At 33.0% G+C, this 26116-nt stretch overlaps 3 protein-coding genes across 5 annotated transcripts; 2 read left to right on the top strand and 1 right to left on the bottom strand.

Moving 5' to 3' along the window:
• Window positions 1-1128: 1128 nt before the first annotated feature.
• On the top strand, window positions 1129-7618 carry LOC132714115 (galectin-3-like). Of its 3 annotated transcripts, none has more exons than XM_060696866.1 (6): window positions 1129-1277; window positions 2176-2301; window positions 4256-4354; window positions 4841-4926; window positions 5769-5985; window positions 7103-7618. In XM_060696866.1, exons 1-6 carry the CDS (start codon window positions 1251-1253, stop codon window positions 7220-7222), a joined length of 675 nt encoding a protein of 224 aa, XP_060552849.1. In that variant the 5' UTR covers window positions 1129-1250; the 3' UTR covers window positions 7223-7618. The 3 variants fall into 3 exon arrangements, with proteins under 3 accessions (XP_060552849.1, XP_060552851.1, XP_060552850.1); XM_060696867.1 differs by lacking the exon at window positions 1129-1277 and adding an exon at window positions 1629-1647; XM_060696868.1 differs by lacking the exon at window positions 4256-4354 and having other exon boundaries at window positions 1130-1277.
• A 1720-nt stretch (window positions 7619-9338) lies between these two features.
• On the top strand, window positions 9339-18647 carry LOC132714113 (galectin-9-like). The gene is made up of 12 exons (XM_060696862.1): window positions 9339-9555; window positions 10714-10863; window positions 11004-11153; window positions 11551-11601; window positions 11714-11776; window positions 13002-13052; window positions 13163-13225; window positions 14441-14491; window positions 14603-14665; window positions 15700-15788; window positions 17006-17234; window positions 17721-18647. Exons 1-12 carry the CDS (start codon window positions 9529-9531, stop codon window positions 17838-17840), a joined length of 1107 nt encoding a protein of 368 aa, XP_060552845.1. The 5' UTR covers window positions 9339-9528; the 3' UTR covers window positions 17841-18647.
• A 268-nt stretch (window positions 18648-18915) lies between these two features.
• LOC132714117 (muscarinic acetylcholine receptor M3-like) lies at window positions 18916-21233 on the bottom strand. The gene is made up of 2 exons (XM_060696870.1): window positions 20971-21233; window positions 18916-20092 (listed from the first exon to the last, which is right to left on the bottom strand). Exons 1-2 carry the CDS (start codon window positions 21231-21233, stop codon window positions 18916-18918), a joined length of 1440 nt encoding a protein of 479 aa, XP_060552853.1.
• Window positions 21234-26116: the final 4883 nt, after the last annotated feature.

Genomic DNA, 26116 nt, shown 5'->3' with positions numbered 1-26116 from the left:
TTATTTGATGTTTGTCTAGACCAATAACCTATATAGCTAAGTGCAGTGTTCAGATTATTTGAACAGCGCCATGACAAAACCAACATAGTGTGTTTGTGACCGGCATGGATCCAGACCAGCCTGCGCGTCCGCGATCAGGATCCATGCTGTTCACTTACCAACTCTATTACAAGTAGAGAAACTGATAGCGAACATTATTGATCCTGATCAGACTGCGCAGATGCGCAGGCTTGCCTGGATATATGCTGGTCACAAACGCACTATGTTGGTTTTGTCATGACGCTGCTCATTTGTTTACTCCATTTTTTTTCCAGAATATTTATTCTTATTGTGAAAAATGACCCGAAAATGCTCATGTTTTTATGCTTTTTGAACTCATTTCAGTATTTTTAATTTCACGTGCAGGATGATTTTGTTTTGTATGTTTGTTGTGTTTTTTTTAAATTAAAAATGTACATTTTTATGTCTGTTTTTGTAAAAAGTATAAGTAGTATTAAAAAAAGAACGAAATAAAATTCCGTTAGATCTTACATTCGTAAATTGATCTATTAACAAAAAAAACAAAACAAAAAAAACAAAAAAAAAAAAAAAAAAAAAACAAAAAAAAAAAAAACCAAACAAACACACAAACAAACACGAAAATTAGAGAATTGAATTAAATCTTTTATAAAGCTTTCTTTTGATAGGATATATTACCGTGTATTAATGATTGCTAGTTATATAACATGCATGCATTGCGACCCTGTTTATATAAACGTAGCCATATAAAATGCCAAAGGACTCTCTAACTAAAGGTGTAAGCTATTTTTTAATGAGATGGACTCAGTAATTCAGACAAATACCGGAAATAGCTATATGTATTGTATAATGTAAACATCATTATAGTTTCATATTTGTATTTAAGGAAATAAACCGGTGAATCAAACAATTAGTCACAAAACCACCCCACCCACATTTAAAGTTAACCTCATATAAGATTCACAAATATGATGCATGTGATTGAAGATATCAAGTAACTTCATGCTAAGTTAAGTAGTAAAACCAGGACAAAATAATTTGATTTTTTTATCGCGGAAGAGAATATCAAATAATACAGACTTTTATTTCCTTGAAATACTTTGAAGTTGGTAAAAGTTCATTATTTATAATTCATGTAGTAAATATTGTTATCTTATCAACTATCAACATAGGTCATAGATTATTCACCGTTTTTCATTTTCTAATTTTATCGTAATTTGTCGGCATAAACGATGTTCGGTAGAGACCAACGGAGAAATGTAAGTTTTTACTTAATTCAATATTTGTTGTACTTTTTTTACATGTTGGCGATGTTGTTTTAATGAGCACTTATTCGACTACTTTTCTGCTATCATGTCGGTCTGCTATCATGTCGGTAGACATGAATTAATGCATATGTCGGCTAAATTAAGTAGTGTATTAGGCCTAGTGCGAGTTTTAACTACAAAACCAGAAAACTTAAAGAAACATTATGCCTTAGAAATCCATATGTTTTTAAAAATTCTTCCTCATTGTCCAAGGTGTGTTTGATAATGTTTTTATAATGGATTAAGAGCATGTTGTTAGATATTCAACAACTGACAAAAGTAGCGCCGGACATGCAGTGAAGTGTCGTAAAGATATTAAAAGGTAAACAAAGTACTAGTAGTACATGCACTTTGACTTCCATATAAAAATACTATAGTTCACTAAATATACCATTTTCCAACCGAGCAAATTAAGCAAAAAATATTTGATGTTTATAGCAAATGAGTACTTTTTCATGTTTTGTTTTTGGAAACTGTGTAGCAATTGAGTACTTTTTCATATTTTGTTTTTTGGAAACTGTGACACGATACCAAATACGTCATTCACTCATTTTACTTGCTTTTCGGCTTATTTTCTTGTCTTCACACAATTAATACCAATTTATGTACTTTCGTCTCTTACGTGAATTGAGCAAAATACATCTAAAAAACGATGAAAATATAGTGAAATAGAAAGTAGAGCACAGAGGTCTTGAAGATTAAAAACTAAATCTAAATAATAATTATATTATCTTTTTCTTTTAATAAAAGAAACGATGTTAGCGAGTTTTTAATTATAGATAATTATTAAACGATCCACGAAAGGAAGTTTCAATTTATTGTTTATTAAGTACAAATCTGGTTTGTTTAGGATAAGAACGCAGATTATCAGTCAGGCATGGAGAGGCTATCTGGTGCGGCCGGTCATTTTGCTGGAGCGGTGTTGAACGAACTTGGACGTCGTAGCCAACCACCTCATGTGCCACAACAGTCACGTGTATGTATTTCTACACTTTAGTAGGGGAAACAGTAAATTCTGAATAATGATTGTCAATCGAGAGCATGAATATAATGAATTAATTGAACATTTCAGACCCTTTTTCACTGTGTTAATGTATGATGTGACATTGACCTGTTATTGCAACACAATGCAGAAACTGACTGGGGCGTACCTTGTCTTATTTTGAGTGTGTGCACTTGCTTAAATGATTAAAAAATAATTTACTACTGTGTATCAGAAAAACTAAACATAGCCAGGTGTCTCTATTGTTATGAAGATAGGTCTAAGAAATGTTTTCCTTGTTATTTTTCTTTTGTGTCACCATAACTTAACATGAGATATAATCAAGGAAAATATGCTTTTAAATGATCTGTATGACGATAATACAAACACAACAGCTTAAATGTTTTAGTGTAATAATAAGTTATCGTTATCACAGCTAAAATGTAGTATCGCGCCTTTAAAAATATTTCTAAATGTGCATTATGATAATTTTTATCTTTAACAGCTTTTTCTCAACTCTTTTATTTCAATTTTCATTCGAAATGTTTAAGTTAGTTCATTACATTGTTAAATGCCTAACGTACATAAAGCATGTTGGTATAATAAGACGATGCGTAGCAAAAGAACCATGAGTGTCAAAAACTTTATGTATATAATCTTCTTTACCAATCAAGATCATTCTATTCAAATTGCCGTACCAAACGGTAAATCTGTACATGCCAAGTTTTACAAAGGCAAGGTCGTTCATAAGTTAAGGAAATATTTCAAAAACCGTCGACCAGCAACTGGTCTCCGTGGTGTCAGGTTGTTAAATGAGAATGCTTCGTCACACAAAGCGGCCATTGTACAGAAGATCTGAAACAGGAAAAGGTTGTCGAGCTTCCTCACCCTCCTTATTCGCCAGAGCTTGTCCCTTGTGACATTTTTTTATTTCCGACGCTCAAAAAACACGTTGCTGGAAGAAATATCAAACGCGAAACAATCTCGGTTCGGCTATTTTCCCGTGTCTGAACAGTATACCTCGAAAAGATTATGATCATGCATTTAAAAATTGGATTAAAAGACTAAAACTTTGTATACCAAATGGTGGAGAGTATTTTGAAGGATTGAGATAATTATTTTGACATTGTTTGTTAAGCACTTCTGAAAATTGACCCAGTTGCCTTCATATTTGAAAAGATTGAACGATCGGGCAGCGTGATAGATCTTAATACATACACAAGCTCGATGGGCTTTCTGATGTTCACTGCTCGTTGATTCATGCGAACGTCTTTGACTGCCTTTGGTTGCACATATTTTGTTATGTATCTTTCGCTTGGGTTTATTTAACTGAACCCACGTCTCATCGCCAGTGATGATATTTTCGAAAGATCGATTGTTGTATTTAGGGAACTGTTTCAACAATTGTTTGGAGATTCTTACTCGAGCAAGGTTTTGCTCTTTTGTAAGGGGGTGGGGTTTCCATCTGGCACTTACCCTCCTTTTTAAATCACTTCTGACGATTGTATGAGCGGCTCCTGCAGAGATACCAACACATTTAGCTATATACCTAATTGTAAATCTTGTATCAAAAGCAATAAAGTCATTTCCTTTTTCAACCATTTCTTTGCAAAGTTGCAGTTTTCGGACGGCGTGCATGAGGTGCATTTTTTACTGAATCCAAACCACTTTTAAATTTCTTACACCACTGTGTGGCAGATGAAGAAGAAAGTTCATTGTTCCCATAAACCCGACATATTTTATTCAATATGCCCTTCGCCTGTCTACCACGATTACAGCGGTTTATTGATACAGGACCGTATTTGGTCAGTGTAAGGAGACATTAACACTCGGCATGTATTAACTATTCCAATTTTAATATATCTTAATTTTTTATTTCTTGCAAGTCTGATTTATCTTTGACTTACACATAATATACTTTATGGATATGTATGACATTTTTTCTTAGAAATCAAAAGCATGCTCAGGTGAACAGGCGGCAGGCAACAGCCGCAAAGACCATCGTGTAAGTGCATGTAACAAAAGAGGACGTCGGTCGCATGCCTATGTAAGTAAGAAGTTATAATAATAATTAAAACAAAATATTTACAGAATAAGTTTCGTTCTTGACTTCTGGACAAATAATTTTCTACCTTGTGATATGTGCTTGCTTTCCCGCCTAACTACCTAACTATTAGTCTGACTTTCCTTAGCCCTAGCATTATCTGGTTGCTACTCATTATTTTCTTATCACTTTAATCATTTTTATTTTTTTTAATCTCATCATTTTTGTTTGCTGAACTCTTATTTTTTGCTGTTTTTATACCCCATTGTTTTGTTTAGTTTTGTTTACTTTGATTGTATTTTTTCTCTTTTTTATTGTCCTCACAATATCACCATCTGAATAATGTGCTGATGCATGTGCCTGTTTTTCTATTTTATCGAACTAGTTTAAATGCATATTTTATTGCTTGTAGTGGAAAATGATATGTATTACAGACAGTTTTGCAATTTTATCTGCGAGTTTGAATAGATATGATATTGCACTTTACAGGTTATGCCATATATACATAAAACTGGTCATCTCAAGCCAAATAATATAATCTTCATCTGCGGAGTACCACGACCAAAGGCGACAAGGTATGCAAAATAAATTTGTTCAGTGTTATTTAATGTAATAATACCGCAGATGCTCGGGTATAATCGGTACATTCCGACAGAATATATTAATCTTACACCGGGGCCGGTACACCGGGCGCCGGTACAGACAGGAATATCTTGCTCGAGGGTAACTGTTTACGGCGGTAACGATGCTCTGCCGAATTTCCACTAAACAGTTACATGAGAGCTTGATATTCTTGCTTGTGACGACATGTAATTATCTTATTTCGGAAAGAAATTACGAAAACTGATATTTTCATGTCGCACTGTGTTTCTTACAGTAGCATAATTATGAATTTACAACTTCATTTATAACGGCAAAATGACGTCATTCTAAGAACGCAGCGTCAGCGTAAAATAGATATTGAACAAATCTTGTGACCTCAACGACATAATTCAAAGAAATTAGCCGAAACGAATTTGTATGAGTTTGATCTAATAATTTTTGTAATTTCTATTGAAATTGACATCGAAAAGATTATATTCAGCCGTATATAAAATATGCATGATAACTTTTTTTATAAGATAAGCATAAAATTATTATTGAACAGTTTTTGAAAATGTTTGGCCTATTAGAGGCATCAGTCACATATACAATAATAAACATAGAATGTAAAATATCATAAAAAGAGTTCCACAAAATATACCAATGCACTAGATAAGTGTCCCACCATTATAGTTTTTACCGCTTCCGGAAGTAAGCATTTGAGATGTTACGTAAATCTTTCTTAAAACACATACACATACTATCTCTCGCGCGCACACGCACGTGCAATGACACAAACAGTTTTATGTCATTTAGACATTATATATCTGTTTAGGTTCACAGTTTACCTGCAGAATGGCGACAAGTTTCAACCTTCATTAATCACGTTTTGTTTTGATGTACGATTTTCTTACGGCTACGATAGAAACTGCATTGTACGAAACCATAAAGATGGTGGGTGGGGTATGGAAGAGAGGCAGATTGGGTATTTCCCATTTAAAACTGGTGAACATTTCGAGATGATCATTTTGGTTGAACAGGGCTGTTTCAAGGTAAATGTTTTACATGTTGCTTTGCTTATTGGAGATGTTGTTTTATTGAAATGTTTTTAGAATTATTACAACATTTGATTGAATATCAATAGCCGGCACAATCTGATATAGGAGTGCCACGCATTTATCCGTTTAAACGGCTTCTGTCGGCTTTGAGCAATAAATCGGTTAAACAATTAAAAAACCGGAAACCGAGGTTAAGATGAAGAAATTTAAGATTAGGTTTTATTATTACTTTTGTTTAATTATGATAAGATATTTCATTGTGTTGTGTTTTTTAGCTCAACTGTCACAAAGTGACATGGTGACAGAGCTTTTGTGATCGCTTTTCGTCCGTTCATCGTCTGTCCGTAAACCTTTACTTTAAACGACATCTCCTCATAAACCGCTAAGCCAATTTCATCCAAACTTCACAGAAATGTTCCTTTGGTAGTAAACTTTAAAATAGTTGTTCAAGGAATTTAATTCCATGCAGAACTCTGGTTGCCATGGCAAACGAAAACAAAAGTTAAAAAGAATCTTCTTTTTAAAACACCCCAAAGAGCTAGAGATTGCATATTTGGCATGAAACATCGTCTAAATAAATGAGAGTTTACGAAGTTTGTTCAAATAAAAGGACTGGGGTCAAAATAGATCGTAATATGATCGTTTAAACCTTTTACACGGTTATTAGGGCGTCATTTTAACATTTTTACTAACCATGACACCCCTAATCGGATAGAGTCTGTGGTTAAACACCTTGTTAGATTTCATAAATAAGTTCGTGCAGTACAATCTCTGCACGGCAAAATCCTTTGGGAAGTTACTATTTGAGATGTTGCTCTACAGAGGATAAATTCAGAGTTAAATATCAATGTGGGAAAATTGGTTGTTGTTAAGAGGTTATGGTTCTACAGAGGGCCTCTCTGCAGAGGTTACTCTGTATCTTACACTGGCAATAAGCTGAAGTGAACGATGGTGATTATCATTTAAAACTGATACTTTAATTATAATAACAATATAAAGTTGCAAACACATTTGATCCTTCGTGGTTCTTATAGACTTGCAAATTCTGAGTGAAATAATGAGGGCCGAAATTTAGTTTGTATATACCTTTTCTGGTACATTTTATTTATAGGTGGCCGTAAACGACAAGCATATGCTACAGTTCAATCACAGGATCCGGCAACTCGACCGTGTCGATACCCTTCGCATTGATGGTGACGTCACACTTACCCAGGTTAGGATCCAGACTTGAAGTGAAGATAAAAACGCATCATGCATCTCAATAAATGTTATTAAATTATTATTTTTGCATGTTGAAATGATTTGAAGAAAAAATCGTGACTGATAAATTGCGAAACGGTTGTGATAACGAGAATTAGTATCATTATTTTCAGTATACAAGACTACAATTTCAACACTACAATTTTGATCACAACTATCCTCAAGACTACCATTTTGATAACAACTATTCTTAAGACTACCATTTTGATCACAACTCTTTTTAAGTCTACAATTTTAATCAAAATTATTGTAAAAACTACCATTCTGATAAATACTCTTCTGAACACAACCATTTGGTTTGTTTTCAAAATTAACGGCATGATGAAATAATATCTTTAGTTAAAAGATAATAAACGTTCGTTCTGTTTTTTGTTGTTTCTTTTTACCATCTGAAGTATATGAAATTATTACTGTATTAGATATATATTGGCTTTGTAACACAATGAAAATAAAATTTTTGTATATTAAATACTAGTATACAGTTTGTTTGTTATCATATTTTGCTTTGTCCACGAAACCAGATACGTCGTGATAATAGGTAAAAAGGTGAATAAGAGGAATATGGTGTGCAAAGACATAGTGTTACTCTTTTAACGCCGCATTGACCTGTCATAGAGGCCACTTCCAATTAATTATTAATTATCATAAGTTGACTTAAATAGAGATTTATATTACTTTAAGTATGGCTTTAAGTATGCACGTGGTACCTCGCTATATTCATTCAAATTTGGTTCCTCATTATTACCATCTCGGCTATTTGTATTACGATCACTTTAATGAAGGAAAAGAAAGAAAGAAAGAAAGAAAAGAAGAAAGAAAGAAAGAAAGAAAGAAAGTAAGAAAGAAAGAAAGATTGAAAGAAAAAGAAAGAAATAGAAAGAACCAAAAATATGTAGCTGCGTTTCAGTGTAATTGTTTAATTAAAAAATCTTTTAACAGGTTATATACTTTATATGACCCAGTAAAGTCAATTGTTGAGTTATATAACCCCAATTGCCAGCAGAGAGTTATATAGCAAACAAGCAATTACACATGACCACATGACATGCAGAAACTCTTTATTATTAATCTATGATACTGCTCAATTCTTTAAAAAAAATAGCAATTACATATCAGTAGCAAACTCATGGTTCAACAGTGTTAGAAATGCTTCAAAATTTCGAACATATATCTCTTTTAAAAGATAAATCCACCCCCACACTGAAGAATATGTTAAAATGAACTTATCAAGAAAGTTGCGCAATTCAGTTGTGGATTTTTTTTCCGCTCCATAAAAAATCGGGCGCTTAATTTGTGAAAACCCCGAACATCGACTTTGTAATTTTTGTGATCCACATGAAATTGAGGACGAAAAACATTTCCTTTTAGTTTGCCCATCCTATGACCGTATACGAAATGACTGTTTTCGTGATTGAAACATTGAGCCTAATAATTCAATGACAATTGAAAATGAATTAGAAAACTTATGAACAAGTTTCCAAGACAAGTAGCGAAATACTTAGCAAAGACGTACATTAAAAGGCGAAACTCAATTTATAGTTGAACAAAGTACATTGTTTTCTAAATAAGTGCACAACCAATGACATTGTTTGACATTTCTTCTAAGTTATAAATATTTGTAAGAAGCAATATATTTATTTCTTTTCTTTAAATATGTGTTAAACATACGTTAAACCATTTGAGTTACAGTATTTATTTACATTATTTACTTTTCCAGGATGTATGATGTTATAACCATTTTGCACGGACGTTAAAACACACACACACACACACACACACGCACACACACACACACACACACACACACACACACACACACACACACACATATATATATATATATATATATATATATATATATATATATATATATATATATATATATATAATATATATATATATATATATATATATATATATATATATAATATATATATATATATATATATATATATATATATCACCATACTGTAATTAAAACAAGGAAGAAATAAACAATGTATTCCCCTATGTAGTACTATTGTTACTGCAGGTGCCTTAAATACTCCTACTCCACCATTAGTGAAAACTTAATTACCAGAACTTGAAATCAGAAACTCTTCTAAAAATTTTCTTCCATGAGGAAACTAAAATAAGTAGGTTTTGATTCTATGATAAAAATGGGGGAAAAACTAATTGCTTAAAGGAAATTTATGATAAAAAAACAGTGATAGTCACAACTTATAGAACGTAAAAGATACTCTTCGGATCAAGAAAAGATATTCTATTGTCTTAAAAATGTACGGATTGAATCACAACAGAGAGGTAAGACCATAAAACGTATTCTTGTTTATGTTGTTCTTGATGTCATGTATTTGTTTTAACCCTGAACATTTTCTTCGCCAAACAGATACGATACATATTGAAAAGTCTTGACTGTAAATTTAGTAAAGATGAAATACGGAAGACAATTATCATGTCTAAATAGGCATAAAAGTTGCAATATTGATAAAAATGTTGCGGATTTTTCTATCGACTCAAATAAATTCATTCGTATATATCGTAAACAGTTTTAATATAATATACGATAAAGGTGAATTTCCCGAGTCATGGTGTTCGAACCCAGATATCAAATGCTGCCGTTTTCCTATGTAAAAAAATGTAAAAAAACGAATTTAGAAATATTGAATTTACAATCACTTATGTACAGTTAAAGCAATCAGCCCATTGAAATTCATGTAATTATTTGGCATTATCTGTAAGAAACTATCTAGGAATGATTCTTGGGTGATCTTTTAAATTTAAAAAAAAAAATGCATTCCATGCAGAACGATGATTGTCGCGGCAACGGAAAGAGAAAAAACTTTAGAAATCATCTTCTCTGAAATCATAAAGGCCAGAGGAAAGATATTTGGCACAAAACATGATGTACCATACCTCTATCAAACTTGTTCAAATAAAAGCCCACCTTTCAAAATTGGCCTTGTCCAAGAAGGTCATTGGTTTTCCTTATATGTTTATAGCAAATTCTTCAAAAATTATCTTCTCTAAAGTCACTAAGGTTAGAGCTTAGATTGTTGGCATGAAACATCTAGTGGGTCTCTACCAAGCTTGTTAAAATTAAAGCCCTTGGATCGAAAAAGCCCTGTCCTGGGGGACGGAGGTCGTTGGTTTCGACTTATATATATAATGGATTGTTTAAAACACCTCCTTTTAAACCATAAAGACTACAGCTTAGATATTTGGCATGACACATTGTAAAATTGACCAATATCAAGTTTGTTCAAATTATATCCCTGGGGTCAAAATTGACCCTGTTCCACGGAGCTCACGGGTTTACCTTAAATGTAAAAAGAAATGTCATAAAAATCATCTTCAATCTCTTGAACGATAAAGTCTTGACCTGAAATGTTTGGCATGAGTTTTCGTAGTGTCGTTGTTGTTCTCCTTGTTTCTGTTCTAACTGAAACAATGACTTTTTAGGAAAGAGCGTCACGGCGTGAGAGATGCTTCAAAATTGCTGCAAGTGTGACACATTTGGCAGGGTCGTTCCTCGGTGAGGTCAGCAAAGGTGCAATCCAAGCCGATCGGCCTATTGGCGAGAAGTCCGGATTTCGACATTCTCCTTTGACGGTATGTGATAAAAAATATCTTAAAAATCATCTTCAATTTCTTAAACGATAAAGTCTTGACCTGAAATATTTGGCATGAGTTTTCGTAGTGTCGTTGTTGGTCTCCTTGTTTCTGTTCTAATTGAAACAATGACTTTTTAGGAAAGAGCGTCACGGCGTGAGAGATGCTTCAAAATTGCTGCAAGTGTGACAAATCTGGCAGGGTCGTTCCTCGGTGAGGTCGGCAAAGTTATAATCCAAGCCGACCGACCTATTGGCGAAAAGTCCGGATTTCGACATTCCACTTTTATGGTATCTGATAATAATTTTCATAAACATACTCAGACGCTGATAATAAAAATTACTCATTTGTTATTTTGGTAATGATGCTAAGAATGATAAATTTATTGTTTTACGACAACAAAAGTAAGTCTCATTCGGTGTACTTGCTTACAAACTAGTACGTTTGTAACGACCCTCATTATAATAATCCGTTTATACAGGTTATATGGCAAATAATCGCATATTCTCAATACTGCTCTTAAATTATCCATTTTCGTTGGACAATCGTACTGTTAATACATTTGTATCACGTCTAATGAAAATTGACCTTTGAGAAGGTCAACTAAATGACGCCGAATATTAAAACTTTTTGATACCACTGAATTTGCAAAGTTTTTGTAAGACGAGTGTTTCACTTCTTTTTCAGAGAGAAATGGGTTATTTTTCTTGTCCAACATCTCCTGAAGAATTCAAACAAGTAAGTGGCGTAAATATATAAATATGAAACAAAAGAGAGAATAGAACTGTTTGCGATTATCGTAAAATAATTTGAAATAAAATATCTATAATATATAATTTTCAATTTACAGCTACAAGATTCGTCTCCCTTTCATCGACCAATGGGAAGAGGAATTCCTGCAGGTATTCACGAGGTAAGTTGTATAAATAAGATTTTAGGATTGCCCATTTAAGAGTTTTTTAACGAGACATTGTTGTCATTAAAATAGTTCGTATTTATAAATATGAAGTGATACTTAACGTTCCGTACTATACTATACCATACTGTACTGTACCGATCCGTACCGTATCGTATCCATACTACAATGTATACCATATTGTACTATACTGTATAGACTGTACTATATCAACCATACCATACCATGCCATACCATAAAATATCGAATTCATATCAGTCTTTAACAACTTTAACTAGATCGTTTAGCGATGTGATTGAATTATAGCTAGACATGTATTTTAAACGGGTTTATGTTAGAGCTGAAATGCACTCAACTTGGCACAAACTAAGTTTTTGTCACAACCTCAACAAATGGTTATAAAAAATAGAAGCTATCATGCGCTTATATTAAAGAGAAATATAATTTAACGGGTTTGTCTTTATCTGCGCAATTCTGAAAAAAATACTTTCAAACTTTAAAAAAAACTAGTTGTTTCTGAAGCATAGTGTGCCTTTAAGTTTAATTTTTCAAATATTGGTACGCACATAAACACATGTGTGCTGAATTGAATAAACAAAATGTTGCAATTTAGTAGCAATTAAATCATATGCGTATGTAAAATAAGATGCAAAATAATTTTCGGCGTGAAGCACATCGAACCATGAAGTCACAAACTTTAATGTAAATATCACAATAACATTTGTATAATATAATATTTCTATTCTTCAAAAGAGACACTGAACATCTTTAACATCTTTAACAAACTCGAAATTTACAAAATAGAACTATTTATGACATTATTTAACTTCTCAATAGTAACAGACGCAAAACGCGGTACTTAAACGTTTAGACGAACGCAGACGCACGCTAAACGCTTCTGATGATAACAAACGCGCGCTTTCAAATGCACGATAAACGAAAAACGATACACGAAAAACGATAAACGTTAAACGCTTGTAAACGATGCACGCTTCAGAAAGCGTTTTATCAAACGCACGTTGCACGATATACGCACGCACGATATACAAAAATCGGACGCACGAAAAACGCTATTTTAGACAACCGAAACGTTCACCCTACTGTATCACGTCTAATGAAGATTGACCCTTGAGAAGGTCAACTAAATGTCGCCGAATATTAAAACTTTTTGGTACTGAATTTGCAAAGTTTTTGTAAGACGTGTGTTTTACTTCTTTTTCAGAAAGAAATGGATGATTTTTCTCGCCCAACATCTCCTGAAGAATTCAAACAAGTAAGTGGCGTACATATATAAATATGAAAAAAAGAGAATAGAACTGTTTGCGATTATCCTAAAATAGTTTCGGAATGAAATATGGATAGTATATAATTTTCAATTTACAGCTACAAGATTCGTCTCCCTTTCATCGACCAATGGGAAGAGGAATTCCTGCAGGTATTCACGAGGTAAGTTGTATAAATAAGATTTTAGGATTGCCCATTTAAGAGTTTTTTAACGAGACATTGTTGTTATTAAAATAGTTCGTATTTATAAATATGAGGTGATACTTAACGTTCCGTACTATACTATACCATACTGTACTGTACCGTTCCGTACCGTATCGTATCCATACTGCAATGTATACCATATTACATACTGTACTAAATTGAACTATACCATACCATACCATACCATAAAATATCGTAATCATATCAGTCTTTAACAACTTTAGCTAGATCGTTTAGCGATGTGATTGAATAATAGCTAGACATGTATTTTAAACGGGTTTATGTTAGAGCTGAAATGCACTCAATTTGGCACAAACTAAGTTTTTGTCACAACCTCAACAAACGGATAAAAAAAATAGAAGCTATCATGCGCTAATATTAAAAAGAAATATAATTTAACGGGTTTGTCTTTATATGCGCAATTCTGAAAAAAAAAACACTTTCAAACTTTAAAAAAACTAGTTGTTTCTGAAGCATAATGTGCCTTTAAGTTTAATTTTTCAAATATTGGTACGCATTTAAACACATGTTTGCTGAATTGAATAAACAAAATATTGCAATTTAGTAGAAATTAAATCATATGCGTAAACTATGTAAAATGGGATGCAAAATAATTTTCAGCGTAAAACACTTCGAACCATGATGTCACTATAATGTAAATATCACAATAATATTTGTATAATATAATATTTCTATTCTTCAAAAGAGACACTGGACATCTTTAAGAAACTCGAAATTTACAAAAAGAACTATTGAAGACATTATTTAACTTCTCAATAGTAACAGACGCAAAACGCGGTACTTAAACGTTTAGACGAACGCAGACGCATGCTTAACGGTTCTGATGATAACAAACGCACGCTTTCAAACGCACGATAAACGAAAAACGATACACGAAAAACGATAAACGTTAAACGCTTGTAAACGATGCACGCTTCAGAAAGCGTTTTATCAAACGCACGTTGCACGATATACGCACGCACGATATACGAAAAACGGACGCACGAAAAACGCTATTTAAGACAACCGAAACGTTCACCCTACTGTATCACGTCTAATGAAAATTGACCCTTGAGAAGGTGAGGAAGTCAACTTAATGTCGCCGAATATTAAAACTTGTTGGTACTGAATTTGCAACGTTTTTGTAAGACGTGTGTTTTATTTCTTTTTCAGAAAGAAATGGATGATTTTTCTCGCCCAACATCTCCTGAAGAATTCAAACAAGTAAGTGGCGTAAATATATAAATATGAAACAAAAGAGAATAGAACTGTTTGCGATTATCGTAAAATAATTTCGAAATAAAATATCTATAATATATAATTTTCAATTTACAGCTACAAGATTCGTCTCCCTTTCATCGACCAATGGGAAGAGGAATTCCTGCAGGTATTCACGAGGTAAGTTGTATAAATAAGATTTTAGGATTGCCCATTTAAGAGTTTTTTAACGAGACATTGTTGTCATTAAAATAGTTCGTATTTGCAAATATGAGGTGATACTTAACGTTCCGTACCATACCATACCATACTGTACTGTACCGTTCCGTACCGTATCGTATCCATACTACAATGTATACCATATTGTACTATACTGTACTATACTGTACTATATCGAACCATACCTTACCATATACCATACCATACCATACCATACTCCACAGATATAATCTACACTATGCCAACAGCATGTTCAATGTCTCAACAAGAAGAGACGACCAAGTGGTTAAGGTGTCTGCCTCTTCACCGAAGGGTCGTTGGTTCGAAATTGTTGTTTCCTTGAGCAAATAATTTTGTCAAGAGTGTGTCTGTAAGCTTATAGTTTTCTTTAGATTCGAACTACAAATAAATCAAGTTAAAATCTACTAGTGCCATATGAGGAAATATGGCCGTTACCACAATAAGATTTGAACATACTGGATTGACCGACAGGCACCTTGACCACAAGGTCATGTCTCCCTGTACGAACATTTCCTGTATGGAATAGTTCAGTAGAATCATTATGAATTTGTACCTGTGACAAATACTTGAAAGATATTTCCAATAATTCATGAAATATACAAAACAAGTTAAATCATAAAACATTGTTTCTTCATATCAACTATTAACAATCCTTATTCTCCACATAGTAAAATGATTTATGAAAACATATTGATTTAGTTGCATTTATATCATCTATTGTTATTTTTACAAAAACTTACATTATTCCATTTGATTAGAAATATGGTTTATAACCAGTAATGCCTCAAATCATACAAATACTTAATATTCTTCAGCTATATTTTATTTGCTATTCTTTGTCTTAAAGTTTCTTAGTGCAATGGTACGTGCTTGCTCGGCGTAAAGGCGATAAATGACTTGTGATACATTATCCAAAGCCTTATACTGTATTATCTGATAATTTGTTTTGACATGTAATGTGTTTTCTTTTTTAGTCACCAGCTCCTTACATTAAAAACATCCATGGTCTCCATGAGGGCAAGATCATTTTAGTGTGTGGCGTCCCAAAATCCAACGCCAACAGGTATAATACCTTACTTGTTTATAGATCTGATGTTTATTTTTGGAATTATAAATGAATGATGCTTCCACACCATATTACCAGCATCAGGGATGACAGATTGCTGTGGTGATCTAACATGTATTGATTACTACATATAGTTTATAATTTTTGTTGGCATCTGCTAAAGACACAATGTCCAATAAAAAAATAAAACATTCAAGTGAATTTAACAACTTTTGTTGGGAATAAGTTAGTCCTTACATGCGGATTATGTAGTCCTAACTGGATTGTACAAATTCCTAATTATGAACTTAAGTGCTTCTAAACAAATAGAGAAAACGGAATCTCTAAAGATCACCCAAAACGACAAAATTGAAAATGTTGCAGGCAGGTTTGATTGAGCCTGTTCATGGACGGTACTGGAAAGTGCAAATTACCGTCCACTCACCCAAGTACCGGGTTAAGTAGAATTCAACATTTAAACATGAAACATGGTGAAGTTTTGTAACATCCGCAGATGTGTTCATGCTGCGGTTATCATGAAACCTTCTCTGTGACACTTTTATGCTATATCATGACAAGCGACGTATGGTCCCTAAGTAAAAGACAGCGTGTGCCCTAAACGAGAAAACAATAGGGGAACTCTATAAAAGTTATAGTCTATAAAAGATAGAAGTAATTTTTAAATTTGATTTTAAGCTTAGTCTTATTAAGGAATTTACAAACTCCTAATTATAGGTTATTTTCATTATAGAATGTTAAATTTGTTCAATGAAAAAATAAATTCCACTTAGAAACTCTAAATTAGGAGTTTTAAAATCCATATAAGTAGAAGTTTTAAACTTATTATCATTTTTAACTCATATATTTTAAACTCCTGGTAATGAGAATTAAAACAGTCAATAGTGAGCACGATGCATATCCATATCGGTACCCTCTTTGCGAAGGTACTCTCTTTGCACATGCACAGGTCAATCGCTGCTGAAAACAAGTAGGCAACATACACCAAGCTAGTAGATGTTTGTTCATTCTACTGATAAAAGGTGATATGTCGAGTGAAAAAGAAGTATACCACGGAACACTCGAATGTTTCAACTTACACAATTACCAAAATTATTTTACTTTAAATGTCCTTTTCCTTGTCAGATTAATTTGCCATTATTTTATGTCTTTCACCCTGTTACATGCCTAAATATAGAATAGATAAACTATGAAAAAATTTCACTTAAACTTTTCAGGTTCTCGATATATCTTCAACAAGGGGACAGTCCCGATACAAAACTTGTTGCCATGGTATTTGATGTTAGATTTAAGTGGGGTACACCTGTCAGTACGAACTGCGTAGTAAGAAATCACAAAGAAGGAGCATGGGATAGCGGACAGGAGGAAAGATCTGCTCCGTGTTTCCCATTCAAACGAGGCAAAGATTTTCAGATCATTATCATGGTTGACCGTGATTGTTTCAAGGTAATCAATGTCAATCAATCTATGGCAATGCCGATGTCTTTTTGTATTAGATATTCACATACCGGTATATACATACCATGTACATTACATGTATTCAATTTTGATTGTATAGCAAAGCTCAAAGGAACGATAAATATCCAAACATTACCTCATATGTACGATGTGTTGTTGTTGTTGTTGTTGTTGTTGTTGTAAGATCTCATACGCGACAAACATAAAGCGCTCCTAAGCGAACTACTTTAACCCATACAAATAAATATGATGATTTATAGAGAGCGGTGGCCCCGGGGGAGTTCAAACCTAGGGACAAGTTTCATATCCGAGTCTACCTTAATCTGTATAATCTTAACTAAATAAAAAGATACGGATGTTTTCCTCATTATGAATAAATCTTTTATAAAAAAGGTAAATTTAGCTACATCAAGTATTACATAAGACGTGATAAATAATGGAAACGCATATTCATTGAAATGGCTACATTTTCAGGTCGCAGTTGATGATCAGCACTTTGTGGAATTTAATCACAGGATCGAACCCTTCAGCTGTATTGATACACTCCTGATAGATGGTGACGTCATGATCTCCACCGTGCAAATCCAAGAGTGATAGTTGCATGGCAACAACCATAAAGAAACACTTCATCCACGTGATGAAAACTCTGTTTTCGGAACTATTTTTTCTCTGAATGTTTCATTTGTATTGTATTCGGGTATAAATTATCTGTTTTGTATGCGTTCAATAACATTAGTTGATATATGTTGAAATTGATGCAATTTTACAGTGGCAATGCACAGTTTAAAAACACTTGAAAATAGAGAAACTATTTAGGGAACAGATAAAAAAAATCTATCTATCTATCTATCTATCTATCTATCTATCTATCTATCTATCTATCTATCTCTATCTATCTATCTATCTATCTATCTATCTATCTATCTATCTATCTATCTATCTATCTATCTATCTATCTATATATCTATCTATCTATCTATCTATCTATGAAGGTATGTATGTCAAACCCCTCGCGAGGACGTATGCATGACTCTAGGCTAGTCACTTCAGTATAACAGTATAACATCAATGCGTAATACAAATGACGTAAAACGTCAATTTCATTTTGTTATACGGTCAAAAACACTTCAAGTATATGGACGTATAAAACAAATGAGTCATCGTTAACAAACCAAAAAGGTATGATTTGATGCGAAACAAGTTATTTGTCTTTCGGCCCATGTGGGTTTTGCCATCACGTGCGTTTCTCCCCTCTTTTTCTAGTAGATTACAATTTCATAAGCAAGATCAAAATACTGATACAATAATCCAACAATTATTGTTAAACCAAGTTTCACGCTACTGAGTACATGAATAAAAGATTCTTCTATATATGTACCATGTAGGTATATATAAAAGTGATATCGTGATACCTTGTCATACCGTGATTGCATAGATTAGTAATTAGATATCAACCCAAGAGAACACTTAGACAGGTGAACACTTCATTACAATAATTTATTATCGATTATTACTTACACTCCATTTAATATACAGATGAGTACAGAAAGGTCAAACGTTACATTAAGGTTATAAAGAGATATTTGCTCACTTTTTTCCTTTAGCGGGATCACGCTGGTCACGAATGTTTGTTTTAGAAAAATGACGTTTGAAGATACAAGGTCCTGTTTCAACGAGCTCTACGCTTTTTACAACATTTCAAAGAATATATTTTCCTAAGCTCATCTCTGAACATTGTGTCAAAAAAACCGTAAACGTAGCAGTTTATCGTACTGTTTAGGAACGAGCAATAAAACACTATGTGATATATCGTTTGCCAGGCAAAGGATAAACTGGAAACAAAATTTTCCGTGGTAAGAGTTATTACTTGAAGAATAAGATGCGGTATGAATGTTAAAAAATACAAGATAGTAATTGCAAAGAACATTTGTGTTGTTCTCTTAGATCTTTTTAAATTTCGTAGAGCTTCTTTGCGCTTGCGGGAATTTTCGCGGCCAACGGGAGTCTGTCCGTTGCTTTCTGTGCTTTCTAGAGAGTTTCCAGTGTTTACAGTCTGATCAAGATTTCGTGCTAAATTGATTTCAAGGTTTTTAGAATCATGCTCCTTTTCAACAGCTTTCTTCTCGGAGTGTGTGTCCATCTTTTCCTCTTTATTTTTATCTATATTTTGATTTTCCTGTTCATTGCCTTCATATGAATGGTTTGTATCATTAAGCGAATCCATGTCAGTTGGGATCATAATGTTAATATTATTTAGCGTCACATTTTCATTTGTGTAATCTGTTTTACTCTCTTCACCAGTGACGCTTAATTCCGTATCACTTTCGGCAATATGAGTTGATCCACAAGAATGATTGGTATTTGTATTGATTCCATTGTAAATAGTGTATGCCTTCAAATCAACTTGTACAATTGCATTATTCCTGTCAATATTTTTACGTTTACCGATCTTGCCATTTGTCGTACTATGTGCTAAAGTTGATTTAGCTTTAGGTACTTTTAGATGTTTGTCTTCCTTTATAAGCAATTTGTTTTTAGCTTTAACATGGTGGCGTATACTTTTACCAATCATACAATAAAGTATAACTAGACAGAATACCATGACAATCGCCATAATCAGCATAAGGCCATTCCAGTATGTAAGGTAAAAGGTGTCCTTATATGCATCGTCAATGTAACAGCTGACCCCGGTAATATTTGGGTTGTGTGTAATAACTGTCGTCTCGCCATACAGTACAGGAATCGGCCAAAATGAGAAGATACAAAACATTAAAACGAAGGCACACAGTTTCTTTGCTCTCTGAGGGTCTATTTGCTGGCCGAATGGTCTGCATGTTTTCAGGTATCTGAAAGGATACCAAAATATAGAAATAGCATACCGTTTTGGCCTGACGACGAATTCGGTTGAAATTGATACAATGACACGTAAATCAATTCATGGAATTTGAAGCTAAAAAAAATTTCATTTAAAGGACAACCTATAACATGATAATACTTGAATTGTTTAAACAACAATGGTAATTCCGGTTAGAAACTAACTTTTAAGGGCAGAAAACTCAATAAATAATAAAAAAATGACTTCCGCATTCCCCTCCCCAAAATTATTTTATTGATCCCTTTCAATTATAATTTTGTAAATCCTACAAAGTTTAAGAAGTTATCTGTGCTAGTTTATATAATTTACCTTCTTTGTGCTTTGCCTTTGTAAAGTAATCGTTTAAACATCCCATCGACCCGGAAATGTTTTTTTATTGTATAAAAGTTGATTTCGAAACTGACTTATAAACATTACTAGAATTGCTAAATATACTTGTTTCATAATTTAGTGTTGTTTTTTTTCGAATTATTAGAGAATTTATAGCATTTTTTGCTTTTTTTCATGAAGAAAAAAAAGACTTACAAAATTGTTTTTAAGAAATAGTATCAAGAATCCGAAAATAATGACGTTAATTAATTATTGTTTCATTTAACATTTGATTTTTTCACTTTTCAAAAGACGACTTAATATGAAATAAGATTGAACCTTATCGAGCAGGCAACGTACATATCAATATTGACACATCTTTTCTTGTCTGTGACAAGTAATTACACAGTTGGATAAAGCATTGAATTTTATTTAAAAAATAACGGTTTGAAAGGTTTTTCGGTGAGAAGGGCAAAAAATCTGAACAAATAATGGGAAACAACAAGTAATATTAAAACAGCATAAAGAGTCGATTCTCACCTGTCAATAGCAATGGGTAGGAGTACAAATCCCGACGATCCAGCAAAGAAATACAAAAGGAACCGAAATATCCGACAAGTTATTGATGAGTTGAAGGTCAACCTTAGAAACATGTCAGCAATTATAAAAGGCATGCTGACCAAACACGACGTCAAATCCAGTATTGCCAAAGCTATGATGAAAATTCTGTGACTCGTAGCCTTCTTCATACGAAATAAATACACTAAAAGTACGTGTACATTTCCAACAATACCTAACAGCATAAGTGTTTACACTAGAACAATAGCTGCAATATACGGTTTTATTTCCAAATTGTTGTAAAACGTGATATCTGAATTATTCTCCATAATTTTATTTTAAGCCGCTGTGTTTACTCTTTGTATTTGATCGCTAATTCCAAATACTCAGGTTAGCGCCGTGTAACAATAAATGCCGATTCATTTGGGAAATTATTCATTCTCTCCGTCACTACGTTCAGGGCACTTAACAAAGGTCATGTTATAATTGATACGAGCTATATAGTATTGATATTTATGAGTTTAATGAGTTTATTTCCAAGCAAATTTGTAATGAACTGTGATCTCAATATATTTAATTGACAAAGATGTATTTATCGCGACAATTTTTTAAATTAAATGCATGCAGCCAATCCTCAAATTATGTGTTAAACTTACGATGACCTGATAGATTATAGATTTACGTTTCCCATAAAAAAGTGTTAAACAAGAGGGTCATGATGGCCCTAATATCGCTCACCTGAATATCAATATTCTCCATGACAAGGAACAAGTTATATTGTAATCAATAAACAAAAGCAGATGTAAAATCTAAATCTTAAACTAATATCTGAAAAAGTGCACATGTAAAAACTTTACTGGTTGCTATTGCTAAGGGAAAACAACAGTTACATTAGAAGGCACTGGTTGCTGTACAAAATAAATGGTTTCCTTGGATGTCAGTGACTGCTATGAAATTCAATGGTAGATAAGGTAATGCTTGCTATGGAAGTCACTGGTTGTCATGATATTTTACAGTTCTATAAAATCAATTGATGCTATAAAGTCACAGGATGATATGGAAACTGCGATTTAGCTTCTGTAGATTTAGAGAATTTTCAATGTTCCCTGCCCCAGGGCAGGTCCAATTTCGACCCCAGGGCTCTCATTTGATAAAAATTGTAGAGGTCAACTGTAGAGGTCATATGAGTATAAAACCAAAAAAAGGTGTGTTACGTGATCTCAACATAGGACGTTATATCAGTCTAAATTGCATTTGCAGAAGTATCACAATGTAATTACAAAATGATTATTACAACTTACAGGTAGCTGGGGATTTACAGTAATTAATGTAGTCAAGATATGTATTTCTGCACATATAAAAGAAAATTATAGTATTTACAGTAGCATCGATGTATTTTGCTGCATATATACTGGAGTAATTTGTAAAATTTATTGGGATAAGGAAAATCAATAAATTTATTTTTTTCTCATATTTTCTTCATATCTTAATAAACCATAAATCAAAAATGATACGTAAGAAATCTTACTTATTTTCTTGCTATGAATGCAAAACAGTCATTACTTAAATAAATTAAAGGGAGAAAATTAAGCCACAATGAAATGAATATATAGTTTTTACTTTATACACATAACAAAAACAATGACCCCTGAGGCGGGCCAACTTTTACCCTGGGGCTTTTGTTAGAACAAAATTTGTAGACATCTACTAGAAGATTGTTTTAGTTTTTACTATATACACATAAGAAAAACAAGAAAAAAAACCTGGGGCGGGGCCAATTTTGACTGAATTATATTGATTTTCTGTCAGAATGTAAGCCACTTTCAGATCATCGGCGGCCTCGAAAATACATTTCTACCTACAACGGCAACATTTTTTGTCAAACGGTCTAGTTTGGAAATCTCAAGAAAAGAAGCACAGAGTTGATATCTTGCGTACGTGACCTTAAATTATAATTTTATGTGTACATGTAGAACACGAAATCTCTTCATTCATTTAAAAAAAAATATTTCGAACAAAAAAACATCCATTTTCACGGATTTTCCCGAAGCTGTCATTTTTAACCCGCTCAGAATATTTTATGAAATGAGGAAATAAGTCCAAAATTACCCGATAGTATCACCAGTCAATGGGCAAGAAGTTTATAGCCATGACAATGACCTTGTGTGCGTAATATAAATATAGGAACCAAGTATATTACTAACCAGAAGTGTGTGAATCAGTAAATTAGGATTTCTGTCACCACTGCAGCAATCTGTTATCACTGGTGCCGGTAATACCGTGTGGCTTTTGAACGTGAACTTTGTGCAATAGCAGGGTTATTTTACAATTTGCATGGCGCAAAATGCTAAAAAATGTACTGATTTTTCAGATCGATATTTTTTGGTAAACCTTTTTAATATCTGAACGGATTTTATTAAAATAATGCATCAAACCCATACATTTATGATTTTTTTTCGGCTGTTGCTTACTTTGTATGCAGTATTCTCTCAATTTTGCATTTTTTTTTTAAATTGATTTAGTCGTTGAAATATAATCAACAAAGTACAAAAATTAACGACTGAATCATTGGGAAAAATAGAAAATCAGAGAAATTTTAAATTTGGTAACTGATAAAACACTCTTTAGAAACACTTGTCATCATAAGGAAAACAAAAGGAGTATGACTCAAAATATTTCCTTGACACGCTCAATGGTGATCTTGTTTGTATGTGATTTTTTAAAAAGATAAGTGCCTACGGATTTGTCCCATATAAAGTAAGATTAAAAAATAAATAAACAAGGTAGGGTTTACACAATTATCGGAAATATTTACTTAAAATGTCTTTTTTTCTAAACCATTTGCAACCAGACCGTTGGATTGTCAGCAACCATTGTCAGTGACCATTACTTTTGGTCCGTCACCCTGATACATGTCTGAATATACAATAGATAAATCTATGAAATAATATCGCTAAAACTTTTCAGGTTCTCGATATATCTGCAGCAAGGGGACAGTCACGATCCAAAACTTGTTGCCATGGTATTTGATGTTAGATTTAGGTGGGGTACACCTGTCAGTACGACCTGCGTAGTAAGAAATCACAAAGAAGGAGCATGGGATAGCAATCAGGAGGAGAGAACTGCTCCGTGTTTCCCATTCAAACGAGTCAAAGATTTTCAGATCATTATCATGGTTGACCGTGATTGTTTCAAGGTAATCAATGTCAATCAATCAATGGCAATGCCGATGTCTTTTTGTATTAGATATTCACATACCGGTATATACATACCATGTACATTACATGTATTCAATTTTGATTGTATAGCAAAGCTCAAAGGAACGATAAATAACCAAACATTACCTCATATGTACGATGTGTTGTTGTTGTTGTTGTTGTTGTTGTAAGATCTCATACGCGACAAACATAAAGCGCGAACTACTTTAACCCATACAGATAAATATGATGGATGATTTATTGAGAGCGTTGGTCCCGGGGAAGTTCAAACCCAGGGACAAGTTTCATACCCGAGCCTAGCTTAATCTGTATAATCTTAACTAAATAAAAAGATACGGATGTTTTCCTCATAATGAATAAATCTTTTTATAAAAAAGGTAAATTTAGCTACATCAAGTGTTACATAAGACGTGATAAATAATGGAAACGAATATTCATTGAAATGGCTACATTTTCAGGTCGCAGTTGATGATCAGCACTTTGTGGAATTTAATCACACGATCGAGCCCTTCAGCTGTATAGATACACTCCGTATTGATGGTGACGTCATGATTTCAACCGTGCAAATCCAAGAGTGATAGTTGTGTAGCAACGCCCATAAAGAAAAACTTCATCCAGTTGATAATGACTGTTTCTGGAACTTTTTTCTGAATGTTTTATTTTTTCTGTATGTTTCATTTATATTGTGTTCGGATTTATGTACTTTAACTTTCTATCTGTACAATTATATTAGTTGATATCTGTGGAAATTGATTCAATTTTACAGTGGCAATGCACAGTTTAAAAACACATGAAATAAGAAAGTACCAGTATTTAGGGAACAGAAAACAATGAAACGAAGATGTATTCCAAAATTTAAGTAACATACCATTGATATTTAGTCCCAAATTAAACGTTCTGACTTAAATAATTATGTCTTATAATTATTTAACTATTCATTAAGAATGCCCGGTAAAAAGCCAAATTAAATTATTTGATAACGAGAGTGTCTTTTTAAAATATACGTACATAAATGCGTAATACAAATTACGTAAAACGTCAATTTCGTTTTGTTATATGGTAAAAATAAACACTACAAATATATGAACATATCACACAAATGAATCATCGTAAACAAACCAAAGAGGTATGATTTGATGCGGATCAAATTATCTGTCTTTCGGCCCATGTGGGTTTTGCCATCACGTGCGTTTCTAACTAAGTCCCCTCTTGTCCTTGTAGTTTACAATTTCATAATCAAGATAAAAAATACTGATAAAATAATCCAACAATTGTTTTTTTCAAGTTTCACGCGACTGAGTGCCTGAATAAATGAATAAAGCTTCTTCTATATATGTACCATGTAGGTATATATAATAGGGATATCGTGATAACTTGGCATACCGTGATTGCAAAAATTAGTAATTAGATTTCAACCCAAGGGAACAACACTTCATTACAATAATTTAATATCAATTATTACTTGCAGTCCATTTATACAGATGAGTCCAGAAAGGTCAAACGTTACATTAAGGTTATAAAGAGATATTTGCTCACTTTTTCCTTTAGCGGGATTACGCTGGTCACGAATGTTTGTTTTAGAAAAATGACAAGGTCCTGTTTCAACGATCTCTACGCTTTTTACAACATGTCAAAGAATATATTTTCCATAGCTCATCTCTAAACATTGTGTCAAAGAAACCATAAACATAGCAGTTTATCGTACTGTTAAGGAACGAGCAATGAAACACTATGTGATATATCGTTTGCCAGGCAAAGGATAAGCTGGAAACAAAATTTTCCGTGGTAAGAGTTATTACTTGAAGAATAAGATGCGGTATGAATGTTAAAAAATACAGGATAGTAATTGCAAAGAACATTTGTGTTGTTCTCTTAGATCTTTTTAAATTTCGTAGAGCTTCCCTGTGTTT

The sequence above is a fragment of the Ruditapes philippinarum genome, unplaced genomic scaffold (genome assembly GCF_026571515.1).
Source record: "Ruditapes philippinarum isolate M1 unplaced genomic scaffold, ASM2657151v2 ctg2648_1_1_1_1, whole genome shotgun sequence".
NCBI classification, from domain to species: domain Eukaryota; kingdom Metazoa; phylum Mollusca; class Bivalvia; order Venerida; family Veneridae; genus Ruditapes; species Ruditapes philippinarum.
Note: the sequence above shows the minus strand (reverse complement) of the source record. Positions and strands in the feature narration are given on the sequence as shown.